We start from the raw sequence: 17,822 nt of genomic DNA, 5'->3' as shown, positions 1-17,822 counted from the left end.
TCTATCTTAATCAACACTTTTCACACCCAGCATCAACTTTCATTGTTATAATTTTACTTCACAGTCAATCATATACTAAAAGAAAACCCTAATCTCAATCAAACTTATTTCATCTTGTATTCTCACTTAGATGAGATGAAACCTCGCGAATAATCCCTCCTTTAATGTCTGCATGAGTTCTTTTCGTGGATATTAGCCTCGAAAAGCATTGATATGCCCTTTTTGTCAATTTACTTGTACATAGGGCAGTTCCGTAACAAACTACACTAGCATAATTCAATAAGGTTAATTGTACCACAAATAAAAATATAAAAAAACAAATGATATGGATAAAGGTCCTGTGGTTTTTTTCTTTTATAAGCAAGCTACTGTGGTTTCAACATAATAACGATTACAGAAAAAAAATAACATAATAATGTTACAGTATGAATATTTCTAAACCCTGCTTGATTACATCCAGAGAACAGAGAAATCAATACAGAACCCCACATTAACATAGAAGAATCAGAATTGGCGCGTCGCGTTTGCTGGACGAATTGGTTCACCAGTGAATGGATCAAATTTGTACGGCTCACCAGTGAAAGGATCAAACCTAATTTGAGGTCGAGGTGCTTGGCGACCACCGACAACTGAAATGTTGGGACTCAAACCTATACCTGCTCCAGCATAAGATGTAGATGAACTGGGTCCTTCTTGGACATGAGATAGAAGCCTTTCCTCAGCTCTTAGTCCACCTATGGAACCAAGTCTAACGTAAGATGCAGAAGAACTGGGTCCTTCTTGCACGTGAGACAGAAGCCTTTCCTCAGCTCTTAGTCCACCTATGGAACCAAGTCTAGCATAAGATGCAGATGAACTGGGTCCTTCTTGCACATGAGACGGAAGCCTTTCCTCAGCTCTTAGTCCACCTATGTAACCAAGTCTAGCATAAGATACAGGTGAACTGAATCCTTCTTGCACATGAGACAGAAGCCTTTCCTCAGCGCTTAGTCCACCTGTGGAACCAAGTCTAGCATAAGATGTAGATGATCCAGGTCCTTCTTGGACATGAGATCGAAGCCTTTCCTCAGCTCTTAGTCCAACTCTTCCATAGGATATAGATTGCCCTGGGGTTGCCTCAAGGGGAGAATGGGTGCTTGCCTCCAATGTTCCTATTCTAGGAATCTGGATGCTCTGGGATCCATAGGATATCGATTCGCCTGGGGTTGCCTTAAGGGCAGAATGACCTCTTGCCTCCAATGTTCCTAGTCTAGGAATCTGGACACTCTGGGACCCAAAGAACGATCGATTTGGTAAAAGAAACTCTGGACCTTTCTCATCCACTCTTCCTATCTGTGTTCGACTTGATAAAGGAAAATCTTGGTCCACTGCTGAATAGTTTGATGCATGAATGTCAGACCTGCAAGAGATCAACTGCAAAATGATATTTCTTGCACATATTGCAACACAGGACACTATATATACAGCTTATAAAGACGACCTTGATTACATCTCCACAGTTAAAAGGCAAGAAAATGTTATTGATCTGTCTAAGATCAGTCAATGAGAGTTCATATCAACTAGACAAACCTTGCAGAGCTTGAATGTGCATGAGAAGTAAAAGGCCCACAAGCAGAGGGAGACATTTGATGCCAAAAGATGAATGAACTGGGCTCACTCCTAGTAGTATCCGCAACTTTTGACAAACTGACTAAGCTCGGAGTCTGTCCCACTTTATCAACTAGGTGCTACATTGGACAAAAATGGCTTAATGAAAATTGACAGCAGCAAAACTAAAGCCAGTCACACACTTGCCATACAGGTCAGTTACATACTTTAGAAATTAGTCCAGCAAGATATTCTCCCTTATTTTGCAAACCGGCTCCACATAACATGAACTACAAACAAGGATCAAGCAAAAATAGAATGGTGATAGTTAGTCAACACCATTTTAGTACATTTTCTTCCATCGAAGAATACACACATCCAAGATAATATAGTATATATCTGCTAAAACCTGGTCAAGGACAGATATAGCAATAGACTCTGGTAATTCCTTGAGACTGCGTAAACTTCTGATATCAATCTGTCAACAAACAAAAAAAATACTGTGTAAATTTCAGAGGATTTTGCATGAGAAATATAAACACAATTAAACTGGAAGCAATCCACTGGACATAATATCCGTTCTACACTGAGATGCCATGATTAGGGGTCCAGTTTCAAATTCCATTACCAAGCACCAATTCTTGGTATCAAGTTTAAAACTTACATCAAATCGAGTAGCAATCCCAAGCCTAAGGATTCCAAGTAAGCGCTCTTTAACAGCTACAGGCAATGATATGACGGCATCCTCATAAGGGTCAGCTGATTCCAGTTCCTATAAGGCAAAGTAAACATGTGATCAGATAATAAAAAAACTTGACTAAACAGAAGACATTATAAAACCCCTGATCCAAAAAAGATTCAGTTATAAATATATGATGTCAAAATAAGAGGAAAGACAGATATTAAGTGCAACTAATGTTTCTAGTTAACCCTATTTGAGCATAGAGGAAATAACGAAAAACAAGCAAACAAATGGATGTCATTAACAGAGAAAAGTGTGACTCACAATGGGGAACATGGTGAAAAGGAGTGCTTGTGAGTCTCAACTACCAAAAAGACATTATATATTTACTCAGTCTATATATTCATTATTTTTCCTCATCTACATTCTCTATCAGGCCAAGTTTTTGCAGAGTTTTGCTTCCAACTTGAGTTTCTCAAGCCGTCTTATAAGCTGCTTTTAATAATTCCAATTGTTGGGGCATAATACTTGAAAAACAGAAAACCCAGTTAACAGAAAATATGGTTTTAGGAATGAAGTTACCTTTTGGACATGGGAACTATCCCTAATGGACAAAGTAAGTGATGGTTCCTCCTTCCGAAGTTTGAAATGAGCTTGAACTGAGGAATTTTCCGAATCCTCACGAATTCGTTTCCTGCTTCTATCCATCGGCCGTGCTACTTCAACCTATTTGCAGACAATAATCTCACATGTAAGTCCGTCAAAGACTCTGTCAAAATAAGTTATGTTTGCCTCATACTATATTTACCACAGAAGACTAGATTCTGAAAAGGAACAAATGTCAGTTACCAGACTACAAACATAAATGATTCTAGTGCAATACTAGTACCTGGAGTTTATACAATGGAGCTCCATTAGGTCCTTGAACTGTTTTCTCGTTCAGTTCCTTGATAGCTCTTTCAAGATCCTACACCAAGAATTAAGAGAACTCAGAAGAAGGAACCACCCAACAAGACAGTGAAGTTGGAATGTCAAAAATATCAATAAGATTTCATCAAAAGGTCCAAACTAAACTACGTTCATGATTACAATAAAAAGGCATAAAACAAGTCATAACTCAAGCAGAAAATAAATAAATAAAAGAAAATAGCATACTAAGAAAACTCCCACAATTCCCCCGTAACCTACCTACACAACAAATTAGATAAGTAGCAGGTTCATGATATTAAGTAAAATATGACACCATAAGGATATAATGAGATAAATCATGGCCAAACAAACACACATACGGTTGACACGTACTTCAGTCAAAAGATGGTAGCTGGCTTGTCATCACTTAAAATTATTTCAGTTTATATATATTCATCACTTAAAATTATTTCAGTTTATATATATTCTTTAACTTGGATATAGAATGTGGTCCGTGCATCAGGAAATGGCCGGACGTCCCTGTGCAGTTATCAGATTGCAATTTGCAGCACCCAATCTGTTTTTATCAAATCAACATACTACATTCACCTTCCCATAACAAAGCAGACAACTGATAATATTTTAAGTAAAAAGACAATTGCCCCAAAGCATATCTTATATCATCATAACCGACGCACATCCATACCCCAAATGACACCCAGCAAGAATAAAAGGCAGGGCAGGACAGATAAGATGAAGACAGTTTGATATGGCACACAACTAGTACAACAACTTCATAAGCATTGCTGCAACCACAAAGTTTCATGTCTGAGTACATAGTTCTAAAGTTAGTTATTTGCGGTGAAATTGAGAGTTTTCACTCCATGGATCTCAATTAACTTAATTCAAAGCTATTGCTTTTTAAAGATCTAGGTTACTTACAGGTGCACGCACACTCCTATATCAACTATATCTGTGGATATATGACACATAAACAGAAAAAACAAACTTCCTAAATTGAATAAATATGCGAGGGAAGCTGCTGACAATTTTATAATTTGTTGATTTTTGAATCACCTGGCGCATTCGCTTCCCCTTACCCCAGCAGGAAGACAAGGAGGGAAAGTAGAAACAGATTTGGTAGTAGGAGCTAAGTGATTGATTATGGATTGGCCATTGAATTAACTATTGTAAAATGGGTTCACTATCATGTGAAGTAACCCAAACCCCAAAAAGGGCTTCCATTTTAGAAATATCATACACACCTGTGGTCCATCATTCGCGAAGATGTACATTTGCGTTCTATATCCCTTTCTGCCTCCACCAAGGCATCGAGAGGGTTGATGATGAGATGTGAAAGTATTAAAAATAAAGAAGGAATGGGGATAGGATAAGGAAGGTCCATAAAAGAAATAGGGTGGGGCCAGATACCAGAAATACCAGAACTGTCTAAATTATTTGAATGCAATAAGAACCTTGAGACTAAAGCTTATCCATTTGGGTGTATCATGTATATGACCATGCATACTTGAGTAGGAGTCACGAAACAGATATCAGAAATTAAATACTAAAGCACTTGTTTTCTATGTTCAACCATATGCCTGGGCTTGCGTTCATTCAAATAATAGGGTAAGGCATTGGAAGAATATTTCCCTGCTAATCAGAATTAGGTCCTAAGTCAGACCTTATATATCAAGGGTAAAAAGAACAAGAAAAAAAGCAAAACATCTACAGTGGAATAACAAATAACCAGTAACTGGCAGCAACTCATCAATCAGTCGAGACAAATAAGCACAGTTACGAATGAATATACCATCACCAATATGAATAAATGAAAACCAACTTACCAATCTTTCAGCAAAATGAACAAACCCAACCGGGAAGCTTCCTTTTTTGGACACCACTACTTTCTCCACCTGGAAGATCCAAAGATGGATTCATCATTCATAACAAGTTGAAATAGGATATAATACACAAGAAAGCTGAAGCCAGAATCAACATATGTAGACCTTGCCAAAAGACTCAAACAATTCTTTTAAGTAGTTCTCCTCTGCATCAACAGGCAGGTTCCGGACAAAAGCTATTTTTATCTGAAAATAAACAAGAAACGTAAAAAATAAAGCAATATTCTTTAGAAAGCTTAAGATTTAAAAAAATATGATGGTGAACCTTAGCAAGTTCTTTTGGATCAATTTCAGGTTCCTCTTCTGCCCACTGAACAGCTGGGTGCAAATTGCCAAGACGAAAATCTGGTTGAGAGCCTACCCGTTGAGCACGTGAAGCAGCCTGTGATCGAGAATTTTGAAGTAGGTAGGTTCAATTTTGTGCTAGAAAAGGGTTAAGTTTCTCTTTTAGAGCCTCTGTGTGAACTAGAAGAATTATAGACTTGGTGAAAGATTGCATATGGAAGGGTAACAGAAGATCGGGCAAGGATGCAAGCTGATTTGTCAATAATTATTATATATATCACAGGCGCAAGTATTAACATTTTTCAATTAAGTTGTTGGGAGTTATTATCAAGCTTCTGGGTTTCTTGAAGTTTAGTTGCCAAATTTATCCACTACGACCACTACTATAAGGTAGGGAGAGAGAGAGCCAGGACAAGACACCAATCAAGATGTCAACTCCACTATAGACATCAGCTGAATCTTAAGTAAACACTACACAGCCTTTCGGGCAGCAAGAACACGAGAAGTTTAAAATAAACTAACTGAAAGAAGGCATATGATTCTTCTATCAAAGGAGTAATCTCCAACACTTTCTGCAAATATGTATTCTCTAGGTATATGGTAGTGCAATTTTAAGAATTTTTTCAAGTTTAACTATATTCTATCCGCAAAAAAGTATCTAGAAAACAAGGAATACTATAATGTTTTGACTTTATACTGTTAGAGTTTGGATCAAATTGCTCGACCCTTTGTAGAACAAAGACACGGCAAACTAGAAGAACAAAATTAATGCTTCAAAAACAATGGTCATTTGAGTAGTGAAAACTTCAAGGAAAGAATATGAAGATTTTATAGATGTAATCAACAGTGATAATTACAAGATTTGAGATTCTAGGAAAAAAAAATCAAAATGAATAGGCAAAATACCATAAGATAACTTCAAGCAAAACAGAAAACATGAAAGTAAATTCTTTTGTGATGATTATCTTCAACCAAATAATGAGGGGCACTGAAAATATAATTAATGCAGTTCTAGAAAAAGCTCACAAAGGCTTGGAGTAGCATGATAGTAAGTTCTATAACACAAAATTTACAATTATACTTTGACCATGTTCGGCTAGAATGATGAGATCAAACATGATCACATTGAATGGGATAGAAAATGGAATGATAACTAATCCCTTGATACATAATCCTCATTTTGGTAGGATATATTGTACAGCTTGATATCCCACGTGGCAATCCAGCCTTGTTTTTAATTGAATTTGGTTGAATGGATCATGTAACATGATAACATGTAAAAGACCAATAAGACTAACATTTTTAAAGTTAATTCCGTTTAAACCATGCAATATGTGAATTGTTACAAAAGATATAAATGCTCTCATCATTTATTGAATTAACATATTTTAAAACAATGTTTACAATAATATTTTTATTATTCCTGGTTCAAATTCAAATAAGCAAAAACGCCTAATCTTATTTAATTTTCACGTAATGCCACTTTGAACAATCATATAAAGTTGTGGGTTAACAAATTCATGTACCTCATAAAAAAGAAAATCACAATCATGTTCTGTATAATTGCTTGAAAATCAAAACAAGAAAAGAGTGGTCAAAAGACATTAATGCATTTTGTCTTCATGTGTAAAGTTTATGGCATTTTAATCCAAACATAAAATTATCCCTAGTGACATTATCACTTGAATAGTGTGGAGGTGGCATTCACTATCCTTCATATGACGATCCATAAGACCTGGACTAGTTTTTACACCAGGTTCCAATCAATTCAGCCAAACTAGTGTATATGCATGATAGGAAATCCTATCATAATTACACCAACCAAACAAGGCCTTCACTTATTGAAATATTGTTTCGAATGATGTAGAATCTTTAACAAATAAATTTCTCTTGATTTTATGTTTTCCAAGCATGTAAATTGGAGATTCGGGATATTCTAGGATGAAATAAATGAGAAGTGTGAATGAATATATCTATAAGAAGTACTGGACATTCCTATCAAACTCAACCGCAGATCAATACATTGGATTAAAATAGCTTTACAAGGAAAATGGGAGGAAACAGAAAAAACTCAAAAACGTCAATATGACATGATGGATGGACATTATATAGAACCTCGCACAGTGCCTGGACAGGAAGGTATGCCGTGTCCTCTCAATGATTTGTACAAGAGGGAAAATAGGCTATTAAATGCCGAAAACAGTAATAGAATTAAATGAGGGAAGATGAGAATAGGAATAGGGCATTGAAACAGAAGAGAAATGAATCAAATGATTCAATTTTCACTGGCATGATAAGTTAAAATGACAGAGCTTGCATAAACCTGTTTATAAATTGATGTATGATCCATCACAGTAGGGAAGGGGAAGAGAGCGATCAGAGAGAAAGTGGATTGTTTTGCAAATTATCACCCATAAAAAGTATGTTGATTTAATGTTTCCGTTGCACTTGATGCAACTAATTATTTGGATATAGTTTAGACACTGAGAATGATCAGAACACAAAACTTTAAGATGGAAGTTTAGACATGCCTGACATATGGAACAGCTGAAAAGTCTTCTCTAAATTTGTTGAGTTAACACATTTTCATCCGTAGAGGATATATTATTAAGGAATCTACTCGCAATATAAGTTTCCAGTTTCATAAACAATAAGAGCTTCATTTAAATTTTGATTTTGTATCACACAACTGTTAGGGGCCTTATTATTCCAATCCATTAGGCAAGCATCTAGTGTGTATTAGGATTTCTAGTAACAAAGGGTGAATAACTGATGCTGGAACAGAGAATCAGAACCACGAACCTGGTCTTTTGTCCTGTATGATTTCAGATGCAACAGGAGAATCAACTTAATTTCACACTACAAGCTTAGGAAGAATGGTTGTTCAAGACCTTTAACTGAACAAATAAGAAATGCAAAAGAAAACTCACAGCATGGGAGCGGAATTTCACAAAGGCAAAACCACGGTTCCGGTGCTTTTGACCTGGAGGGGCGTCTTTAAGCATTACAAGATCAACGGATTCAATGTCCGGGAAAACCTACAGAACAGGAGAAAGAATTAGGCAGACAGACAACAGACAGATGATGAGGTATTTATGATGGAACTTTGTTATGAGCTAGACAAACTCCTCCAACAAAAAAATAAAATTAAATATAATACCTGCAGCACAATTCTTTCAAATTCTTCGGCACTCCAAGCTGTGGGAGGGAAGAAATCAAAGTCATGCATGTAGGACAATAATAAACAGGTCACATAACAGGAGAAAACATGGATGAATGGGGACAGCAGGGGAGGCAGAAAGAGCAAGCGAGTGAGAGGGAGAGGGAGAGGGAGAGGGAAAGGAGACTGAAACAGATAAGAAAAACTATGAGAAAAAGGTAATCGAAGAGAAAGGAAATAAAATAATGTAAAAGTACTTGAATAATTAGACTTGAAATGAACCGATCAATAAGATAAAAAAGAAAAAAAAGAAGGGGAATTTGCAAAAGAGGGGAAAAATACAACATAAAATTTAAGGGTGATGAATTTTAGTATACTCAGTCCTGGTAGTAACATGCAAACTACACAACGTACAGTCATCAAACTCACAGAAGACATAATAGAGGCAGACAACTATTTCAACTACATCAAGCATTACAAAAAGGGTAGGTGCTATTGTGTTAAGGAATACTCATAACATAGCATTATAAACATTAACTGTACAGATATTACGCCAGCTCCCTAACCAGAGGAATATTTGGTTTCAGTTTTTAATAGCAAACAAAGAACTTATGAATTAACCTAAAAGGCCAAATATGTGGCACATGCATAGAGTTATTCTATAACATAATCAACATCGAGAAAACAAACCTTTGTTAAGGTTTCCGAAGTATAAAGTATCCTGCTCGCTTGCCGGGAGAACACCAATCTTCTTTCCATCTAGCTGAAAAATGTTAACACAGCTGTGGGATAAACAAAAAAGCATGGAGGGATAAACAAAAAGGTAGGGTTGACATTTTTCATTAATGGAATTAAGAAAATACAGACCCATACCTTATGTTTGGCTTCGGTTTTGGGCCATCTCAGAGATGGCCCAAAACCGAAGCAATGTTTGCCATTGCTTATTTTGCCATATTTTTGTCTTGTTTCTAAGTATTTTGTCTTGTTTTTTAGTATTTAATTTTTAAATACAAATATATTTTATTTTAACTATTTAATATTTTATACGTAATATTTTCTACATCATTGAAATAATTAAAAATTTTAAAAAATATAAAATAATATAACTATTCTACGCGGTTAATTCATATATTACATTATTTGAATAATGTATTTAAATTTATCACCTCGAATAGAACAACTAACAAAAAATATTGTTAATCCATTATTAGAGTGCATTTAATTATTTTTAAAAGTGTATTTACATAAATTATTTCTTTTCATTTCCATACATATATAATTAGGAAATAATATTTATTTTAATCCACTCACAACTAAATAAATTATATATATATTTATATATATATAAATATATATAAAAAAGACATGATTTGACAATGAACAGTATTTTTTATCTCCCCACTACCCAACATCAAACATAACATACTTATTTTATATTATTTTCAAAAACAAATCCAAACATACACACTATCTCTAACTTATTTTTATTTATCTTTGTTTTTCTCTCTCTATCTCCACAAAATCACCAAAAACAAGTTAAAAACAAAACCAAACATAATGATATGGTCTAGATTAACAAAACTCTGCGAACAAAGTTCAGGATTCTAGGGACAACTTATCTGCTCACCGCAAATCAAGGGAGTAGGAATCATACTCCTCCCCAATCTTAGCAAGACAACTAGAAGGTTTTACGGTTTGAAATAATTAGCTTGATTCCGGTAGACCCTTACCTCGCAGCTCATCTATTGACTATTGTCTATACTTTAGATAAAGAATTTTTTCCCTCATATAGTGGATAATGGGGCTGCATTTCAAAATTGGATCTCTTCTGTCTTTTCGTGGATTAAATGCCAAAAGAATTTCAAATTTATTTTGCATAGAAAAAGACAAGTTTTTAATTGGCTATTTAATATTTGATTCTCCAAATCATCACAATTAGAAGTTAATATCAATGCGACAGGTCATCAGGTCCTAAATGTCTGTAACAAATTAACTTTAATGGGTCAGAACATGCTTTATATTTCTTGGTTGAGGAAAATGTCAAAAAATATTTCACAAATATGCCGAGAAAGGCCTTTATCAATTACTTTTAATATAAATTAAGTGCATTTAAGTTTCCACATGTAAGAAAGATCAACTCCATATTCAACAGACAAGATAAGAGATCTTAATTAGCTCTTTGACATTCAGATATTCCATTGATGAGGTGATCTTACAAATAGAAACTAGCTAAATAGCTGCCCATAACAAAGAGAGCCAAAATTCCAGTCTCCCCCCCCCCCCCTCCTAAACCCAGCACGGCTAGCAGGAAACTGGTAGCAAGAAGACCAACTACCAAGTTCTCTTACAGAAGCTTTGTTCAACATGACATAAATCATTGTTTAATGATTATGAATGAATAAAAACACAGTTAATAGTTACAGTACATTAGTTTAAAAAATGGTTCTGGATGACTTCTTGAACAACTATAAGCAAATAGAAAAGTTTTGTCAAAGAATACTGCCAAACACAACAGAAAATTTACCGAAGTGCACACATGCTATCCTTTTCAGCATTCATTTCAAAGGATACGCAACATGATTCGGTTTAGAGATACAAACCAGAATTTGTGCTGAAATCGGGTAAAAGAAAGGCTCAATTTTTATACTGATGGACAGAAGGAAGAGTTACTATTACTTTACCAGCTAGACATAGGCACATCTAAAGCTTATATAATCTCAGTTTGAGAATAAAATAATTGGGAATAACTCTTTTTCATCTCCTACAATCCCCAAGCACTAATGTAATGAGACCTGAAAATACACGAGAACTAAGTGGCTCGAATACAGCTTAACTAGGCTTGTCAAGTTTCTTTGAGCTAGAATTACCAACAATCCAAGATTGAGCATTTTCTTAGACTCCCCAGGCAACCAAGGCTTAAGCAGCCTTATGTCATCTCAAGCCAGGATACATTGAAGTTCTCAGTGAAATGATCAAAGATTCGGATGGAACAGATTAGGTGCAATTAAAAGAAAAGGGAAGACCACCAAAGATCATTTCAAAAACAGGCTTACTGCACCAAGCAACAAATCACCATGATTCAATAGTTTCTTGAAAACTCAGAAGCTGGTCAACTTTCAATAATAAGAATTTCCGCCAGAAGAAAACAATCCTAAGACATTAACGTTACAAAATCCCAGTTATATTTCTCACCACAATGCCGGATTTTTCCCTCACAGCTTTGTTTGCATCTTCTTTTGTCGCAAAACGTACAAAGCAAAATCCCTGCCAAGAATCATAAAAGAAAGAGACAACAATAAGAAGAAAGTATTCATTTCTTGGCATATGATATTTTCCCACGAATTCAGGACGTGGGGGTTAGAATTCCTTCATGAAACAAATGAATTATGTAAGTTGACCTTCAAATTGCCATTCCGGTCCCTCATCATACGAACTTCCATAATTTCACCACAAGAAGAGAATACCTGAGAAAGTCAAGTTTCCACAGGAAAAACATATGTGAATAAAGATCATACCTAAAAAGTTGTTTCATCAGTTAAAGAGCATAAATAAAAGGAAATAAGTCACCGGCGGGCACAAACTACAAGCAGAAACCGCATTTCTGTACCGGAAGGAGAAGGGTGGCGAGATCCACTTCCCCTAGTTAATGGCAAGAACAGGCAGACTAGATGTACTAAATGTTCAAAAGCAACATTTAATGTGACTGGGAAACCCACGCGTAAATACAAATAGCTTTGAGTGAGCTCTTAGCCAATGGATTAAAAGCAACTTCTCCAGATAAAGTATGCCACGTGTATTTGTGCAACCAGAGTTGCCATAACTCCCCACCGTTTTCAACTTGGCTTCTGAACCTCATTGAGAATGATTCACATGCATTCAACGAACATGAATCATCAATTTTCCTCATACAGTTTGTATGTTGTAAAGGTCAATTCGACATAAATCTTCTAAACTATTCAATTCTCTTCAATATTTTTTAACTTCTTCAAGTATATTTATCAAAGCCATCAAAGTTATCTCTGAAGGGCAGCTCGAATCTTTTGACCTAGCATATTAAAATTCTTTATTAACTTGACAAACCAGAAGAACCCTGCTTTTAAGTGATTCTAGGTTCAATCACTCATGACCACTACAAAATCCCATTTCCCTTCCATAGTCAGTGTATCAACCACTAAGGAGTTAAACTGAATCACCAAATATATAAATTGCAATGAACAAAAGAAAGTAATATAGCCAACAAGAGAACAAAAGATCGACAGTTCACGTAAAACAGTCTGATGCTTTTTTTTTCGCTTGTCTTTGCTATACCCATTTTCTAGTGCTTCTTTGAGTTCACAAAATGTTATGCATTAACCTGCAAATTGGCAGCATTGCTCATATATATGATCAACAAAATAGAGAGAAAAATAGACCTTATGGATTTTCTCTTCTGAAATGCTCCGGGCCAACCCACCAACAAAAACTTCAGTTCCTTTTGTTGCATTTTCTTCTCAAGGCAAAATTGTGAGGTCATCAGATACAATGATTCAACCATGAAAACATGCAGATAGTAATTCAAAATCTTTGCATGAAGATTGAGTAAAGAACGTACTTTGATCAGTAGAATGTTGCTCGGACGGCCGGCTCATCTTTAGCTAAAAGGGATTGAAAAACTAATTTAACAAAAATGAAAACAAAGACAAACAAAAAGGAATTATCAGGCATGCCGAGAAATTAACCTCTCCTCCCCTACCAAGGGTTTCTGTACCTTAAAGATATAAAATTTAGGAACTTGAACTACAAGACTCTATACACTGGTACAAGTGCAGACAAATCATTCAAATAACTCGTATTAAACATCAGCCGCTCCGAATCATACAGGGTAAATTCCAACCATTTCAAATGATTATAATAATTCAGGACATCTACATTACTTTCTACTTTTCCAGACAAATGTACCTTCTCGCACAAATTCAAATGACTGTATGGATGCAAACGCTGAATGCCTGCAACCGTGGACTTCAACTCGGCAGAAAGCGGGAATGGAGATGAATTGAAAACCCTAATAATAAAATGATGTTCTTGGGTTGAGAATTTTATTCTAAAGTTGGCTAGTTATATATATAGATTCATACAACGATCGACCTATTGACCTTGTTTTTAAGGTATATGTCAAATTGCCCATGTATTTTTACTCAATTCATGACCCAATTCAAAGGACAAAAATTACAAATTGCCCAATATTACTTTAAAATGGCACTCTTTTTTTTCCTTTTTGGCCAAAAAGAAAATCATAAGATCATTCAGATATCATAAGAGAAAATACAAATCCAATAGCAAGTGCTGCTTCTTATTTTTAGCAATTTTTTTTTTTTAACAAGGAATAGATTTTTATTGCGTATCAAAAGTCATTACAAAAGGGGAGACTGTTTGCCTAAAACATACAAAAGTAGCATCACATTTTACAACTAAAAATGATCTGCAAATGTGATGTCAAAGCAGCTGATGAACCCGCCAAAAAAAAGACTGCTTGGTTGGCCTCCTCATAGCAAAATGTGGTTTTAACTGAATCTAATTTAATTAATATTCGCCAACAATCACTGAGTAGAGGGATGAGGACCCTTAAAAAAAACAAGTTTACTGGGTTAGATCCATGTCAGCCGCGCCAATAGATTTTGTAACAAGGTGCAACCAGTTCTCAAGTTCATCCTGAAGTTGGTAGGACAGGTCTTGGGTCCACCAAAACCTGCCCCTATCAACACCATGACATAAATTGTAAGTGCATGGATATGATGTATCGAAAAACCCATGATTTCGAATGGAATAGGTAACAAAATCACTTTGCCGCCCACGACTACTAGTAAATAAATGTCATTTGAATAACATCCCAATACTGTTCTAGTTTATTATCGTTTTGTCGAAAGTTATATTCTACGGCATTTTCAGTGATCCACGTGTAAGTCCATCCAAAACTTATTTAAATCCAGAACTCAATTACCGTAATAATATATTATTTGAATTTAGTTATTTTGAATTATCAATACCGTAATGCAATACTTTGATTTGTTGTTCTTGCAACAAACTCTATTAAATATTTGTCAAATACATTGACACACACACATTTAACCTTATTTATATCACAACGTATTAAATACCACGTTTAACGAGTTATAGAATTTGTGATATTTTCTTTGTTATAAAGTTTTATGTCTATTTTATGATACGATATACTTCATAGAATTTAAAATTTTGTGAATGTACAAAATTTTCATACAAAAATCCTTTTTGCAAATCACACTTTGTACTTTTGAATTCAAATCTTATGATGAGCACGTATATGTCAATTTTTTTTTTATTACATGGCATTTTATTTCTTATATATATATATATATTTATAATTTGTTTCACGCTATATCCAAATGAACAATTTAATATTGTTGTGAATGTTTTTATCATAGAATTATATATCAAACAATGCAAACAATTATTCACATTATAAACCAAGTGTTTTTACAATTATACTTATAATTTTTTAATTTATATAAATATTTATTGCCGTTGGATTTACTTACCTTTTTTAAGTATATAAACTAAAGAATGAAGTATATGTCCTCATGCCACTATTGTAACACCCTCTAACAGCACTATGACTATATATCTCCTAAATATCATACTTAAAATAAATCATATTTATATATGTAATTGTGCACATAATACAGTCCCTGCGGAGTATATATATACACTCGTAATCCCACCATCACCACAAGCACAATTGACTCTCCATCCACAAGATTATATATATACATATAAAACATAACAAAATAAAGCTTTCATAATTAGTTCGCCACATCACCCATATTTTATGACTTTATACACTCCAATAACGTGATTTTCATTTGTACTATTGACTATGAAGAAAACTGCATACTGGCTCGACCTGACTAAAATGCAAGGTTTGGACTTAGCTCTCGCTGGGTAAAATTTATATCTGGAAAAAATGTTAGCAGATGAATGAACTTGCAACTCAATAAACAAATAACTGGCACTATCTTACATCAAATATTGTCCAGACAAGACAAAATGAACAATATATATAGAATATAGTTAATTAAATCTCAGCATAATAAACTTTATCACAAGACAATACTCCTCTTTTCCTAATCTGTTTACCAGAAGGTAATGTAGTGTTCTTCTCCACCAACTCAATTTCACCATTTATTATATAATGTTTAAGTAAGTCCCCTTGACATGTCACGAAGGGTCATCAATCTCAATTTGTATCATAGTTTTTTTTCATATATCATAGTTTTTTTTATATCGCATCATAGCTCTTTTCTTTTCATTTTGCCACATAGGTTATTCAACAACATCAAGGAGTATTCACATCACAATTATATTCAATTTTCAGCACTCCCTCATTTCCATAAAATCACCATTCTTGTAAACAACTAGTAACGTAAAACTATATATCTATGAATTTCCATTTACAAGCACCAACAACACATCATTCAACCAATGTAATACTTTAATGCATATTATGATTTCACTTTCACAATATAGTCATTTAAATTAAATTATCCACCATCCATACAATTTCATATAAATTAGTTTCAGCATGAGTCACAAACTTACATAAAAGTAGTATCACAAGGAAGGAAACATATAAAGATAATAATAATTATCTACTTACTTTGACCTTACAATGCTTTAATTAGCAAATAGAAAATTGTTTGGTCATCTACCTTATCCTCGGATCCTATAATGAATTATAATGAATATAATTAGTATATCAAGAATATTGCAATTTCTAAATAGAACATTAAATATTATTCATACAATTTTCAACAATCTTTTAATATTCTATTTATACTGAAATAAATTTTTCTTTCCATTATAATCTAACTAACTAAACTTTCTAAGTATATATTTAATTTATCAACCAATTAATAAGAATTCACTTGCTCACACCCCTCATATTTTTATAAGTATTGTTCTTAATAAAATATCATAATTGACTTATTACGAGAATATTATATTTTATTTTAATGAATACAATATTTCCCAAATAAAGTTTTCTAATACTTTTTAAATATAATTTCTAAATATTTCTACAAAATTTTATATCAATTTATCGCTACTATAGAGTTTAATTAAATCCCAACACTTATAGTTAAACATTTGATCAATAGGCCCGGTGGAATTGAGCAATTATGCATAGTACTTGGTGAAATGGAAGGGATGCAACAACGAGGAGAACACTTGGGAGTAGGTGACGAAAGAGTTGTATGCTAAGTTAAGCAAATGTGAATTTTGGGTAAATGAGATAGTTTTCCATAAAACAAAATAGGCAAAAGTTTCCAACTCAAAACCCTCCCAAAAAGAGGGGTCCAGATCTATGTCCGAAACGCACTGATGAGAGAGGTACATGACATTACCGTGAAAGAGGTATTGGATGTGGAGGCGATAAAGGACACCCCCTCATCCAGTTCGGACGAACTGAACGATCGACGCCTAAAAGCATTCCACTATGATTCTCTAATCATCACTGCATTATTAGCCAACTATGAAGTAGGGTGAATTTTCATAGATTTAGGGAGATCGACGGACATATTATTTAGGGAAGCCTATGACCAGATGCAGTTGGGGGACATCCGCTTGATAAAGCTGAACACCTCCTTGTATGGCTTCGTGGGGGAGGTGGTGCACCCTCGTGGCATGATCTCAATCCCAACAGTTATATACATCAACATGTCCTCAACCTAGGGTAAGGGTAGTGTTGAACCAATTGAATAAATCTCCTATTTTTGTGTCTTTGAGCTAGCTGCTTAGCTTCCCTCCACATACATATGGGAACGCATTTGCGTCCATATGGCGGCCACGCTAGCCTTTACTCTAGGCCTATGGTAAGCCTTCCGACTCCTTCTCCAGCCCTAGCTAAACAGACCTTCCTAGAAGACCCCAACTTAAGCTCCTTTTCCTCGGGCCGAGTGTATCCTTGGGTTTCGACTACCCTTTCTCCATGATAGCTCTCTCCCTTAGGCCGTACGGATTTTTAGGGCGTCATTTATAACAGGACAAAAATAGAACATAAAAAATATATTGTTCGAGTAGTGCTCATCATCACGCATTAAGAATGGGATATGACGGGTGACGTGTTGAACAAATTCGTATTTTCTAACTACAAATACATTTAGTTTTAATTAACTTTAGAAAATAAATGACTAAAATATATAATGCATAATTAGAATGTTAAATATGTAATTTAAAAGCCTCACACATCAATATACTCCCATCATGGGATGGGCTCAGGATAGTA

General features: G+C 34.6%; 1 protein-coding gene across 2 annotated transcripts; it reads right to left on the bottom strand.

The window, feature by feature from the left end:
- On the bottom strand, positions 331-13,773 carry LOC105177319. Of its 2 annotated transcripts, none has more exons than XM_011100434.2 (18): positions 13,466-13,773; positions 13,119-13,179; positions 12,940-13,013; positions 11,926-11,991; positions 11,720-11,791; positions 9,218-9,290; positions 8,528-8,565; positions 8,298-8,405; positions 5,348-5,464; positions 5,188-5,268; positions 5,026-5,094; positions 3,159-3,236; positions 2,852-2,995; positions 2,252-2,359; positions 1,997-2,065; positions 1,815-1,877; positions 1,570-1,727; positions 331-1,399 (listed from the first exon to the last, which is right to left on the bottom strand). In XM_011100434.2, exons 2-18 carry the CDS (start codon positions 13,153-13,155, stop codon positions 505-507), a joined length of 2,250 nt encoding a protein of 749 aa, XP_011098736.1. In that variant the 5' UTR covers positions 13,156-13,179; positions 13,466-13,773; the 3' UTR covers positions 331-504. The 2 variants fall into 2 exon arrangements, with proteins under 2 accessions (XP_011098736.1, XP_011098737.1); XM_011100435.2 differs by having other exon boundaries at positions 13,119-13,161.

This window comes from Sesamum indicum, linkage group LG15, assembly GCF_000512975.1.
Source record: "Sesamum indicum cultivar Zhongzhi No. 13 linkage group LG15, S_indicum_v1.0, whole genome shotgun sequence".
Classification (NCBI taxonomy): domain Eukaryota; kingdom Viridiplantae; phylum Streptophyta; class Magnoliopsida; order Lamiales; family Pedaliaceae; genus Sesamum; species Sesamum indicum.
The sequence above is the reverse complement of the archived record's forward strand: the minus strand, read 5'-3'. Positions and strand labels throughout refer to the sequence as shown.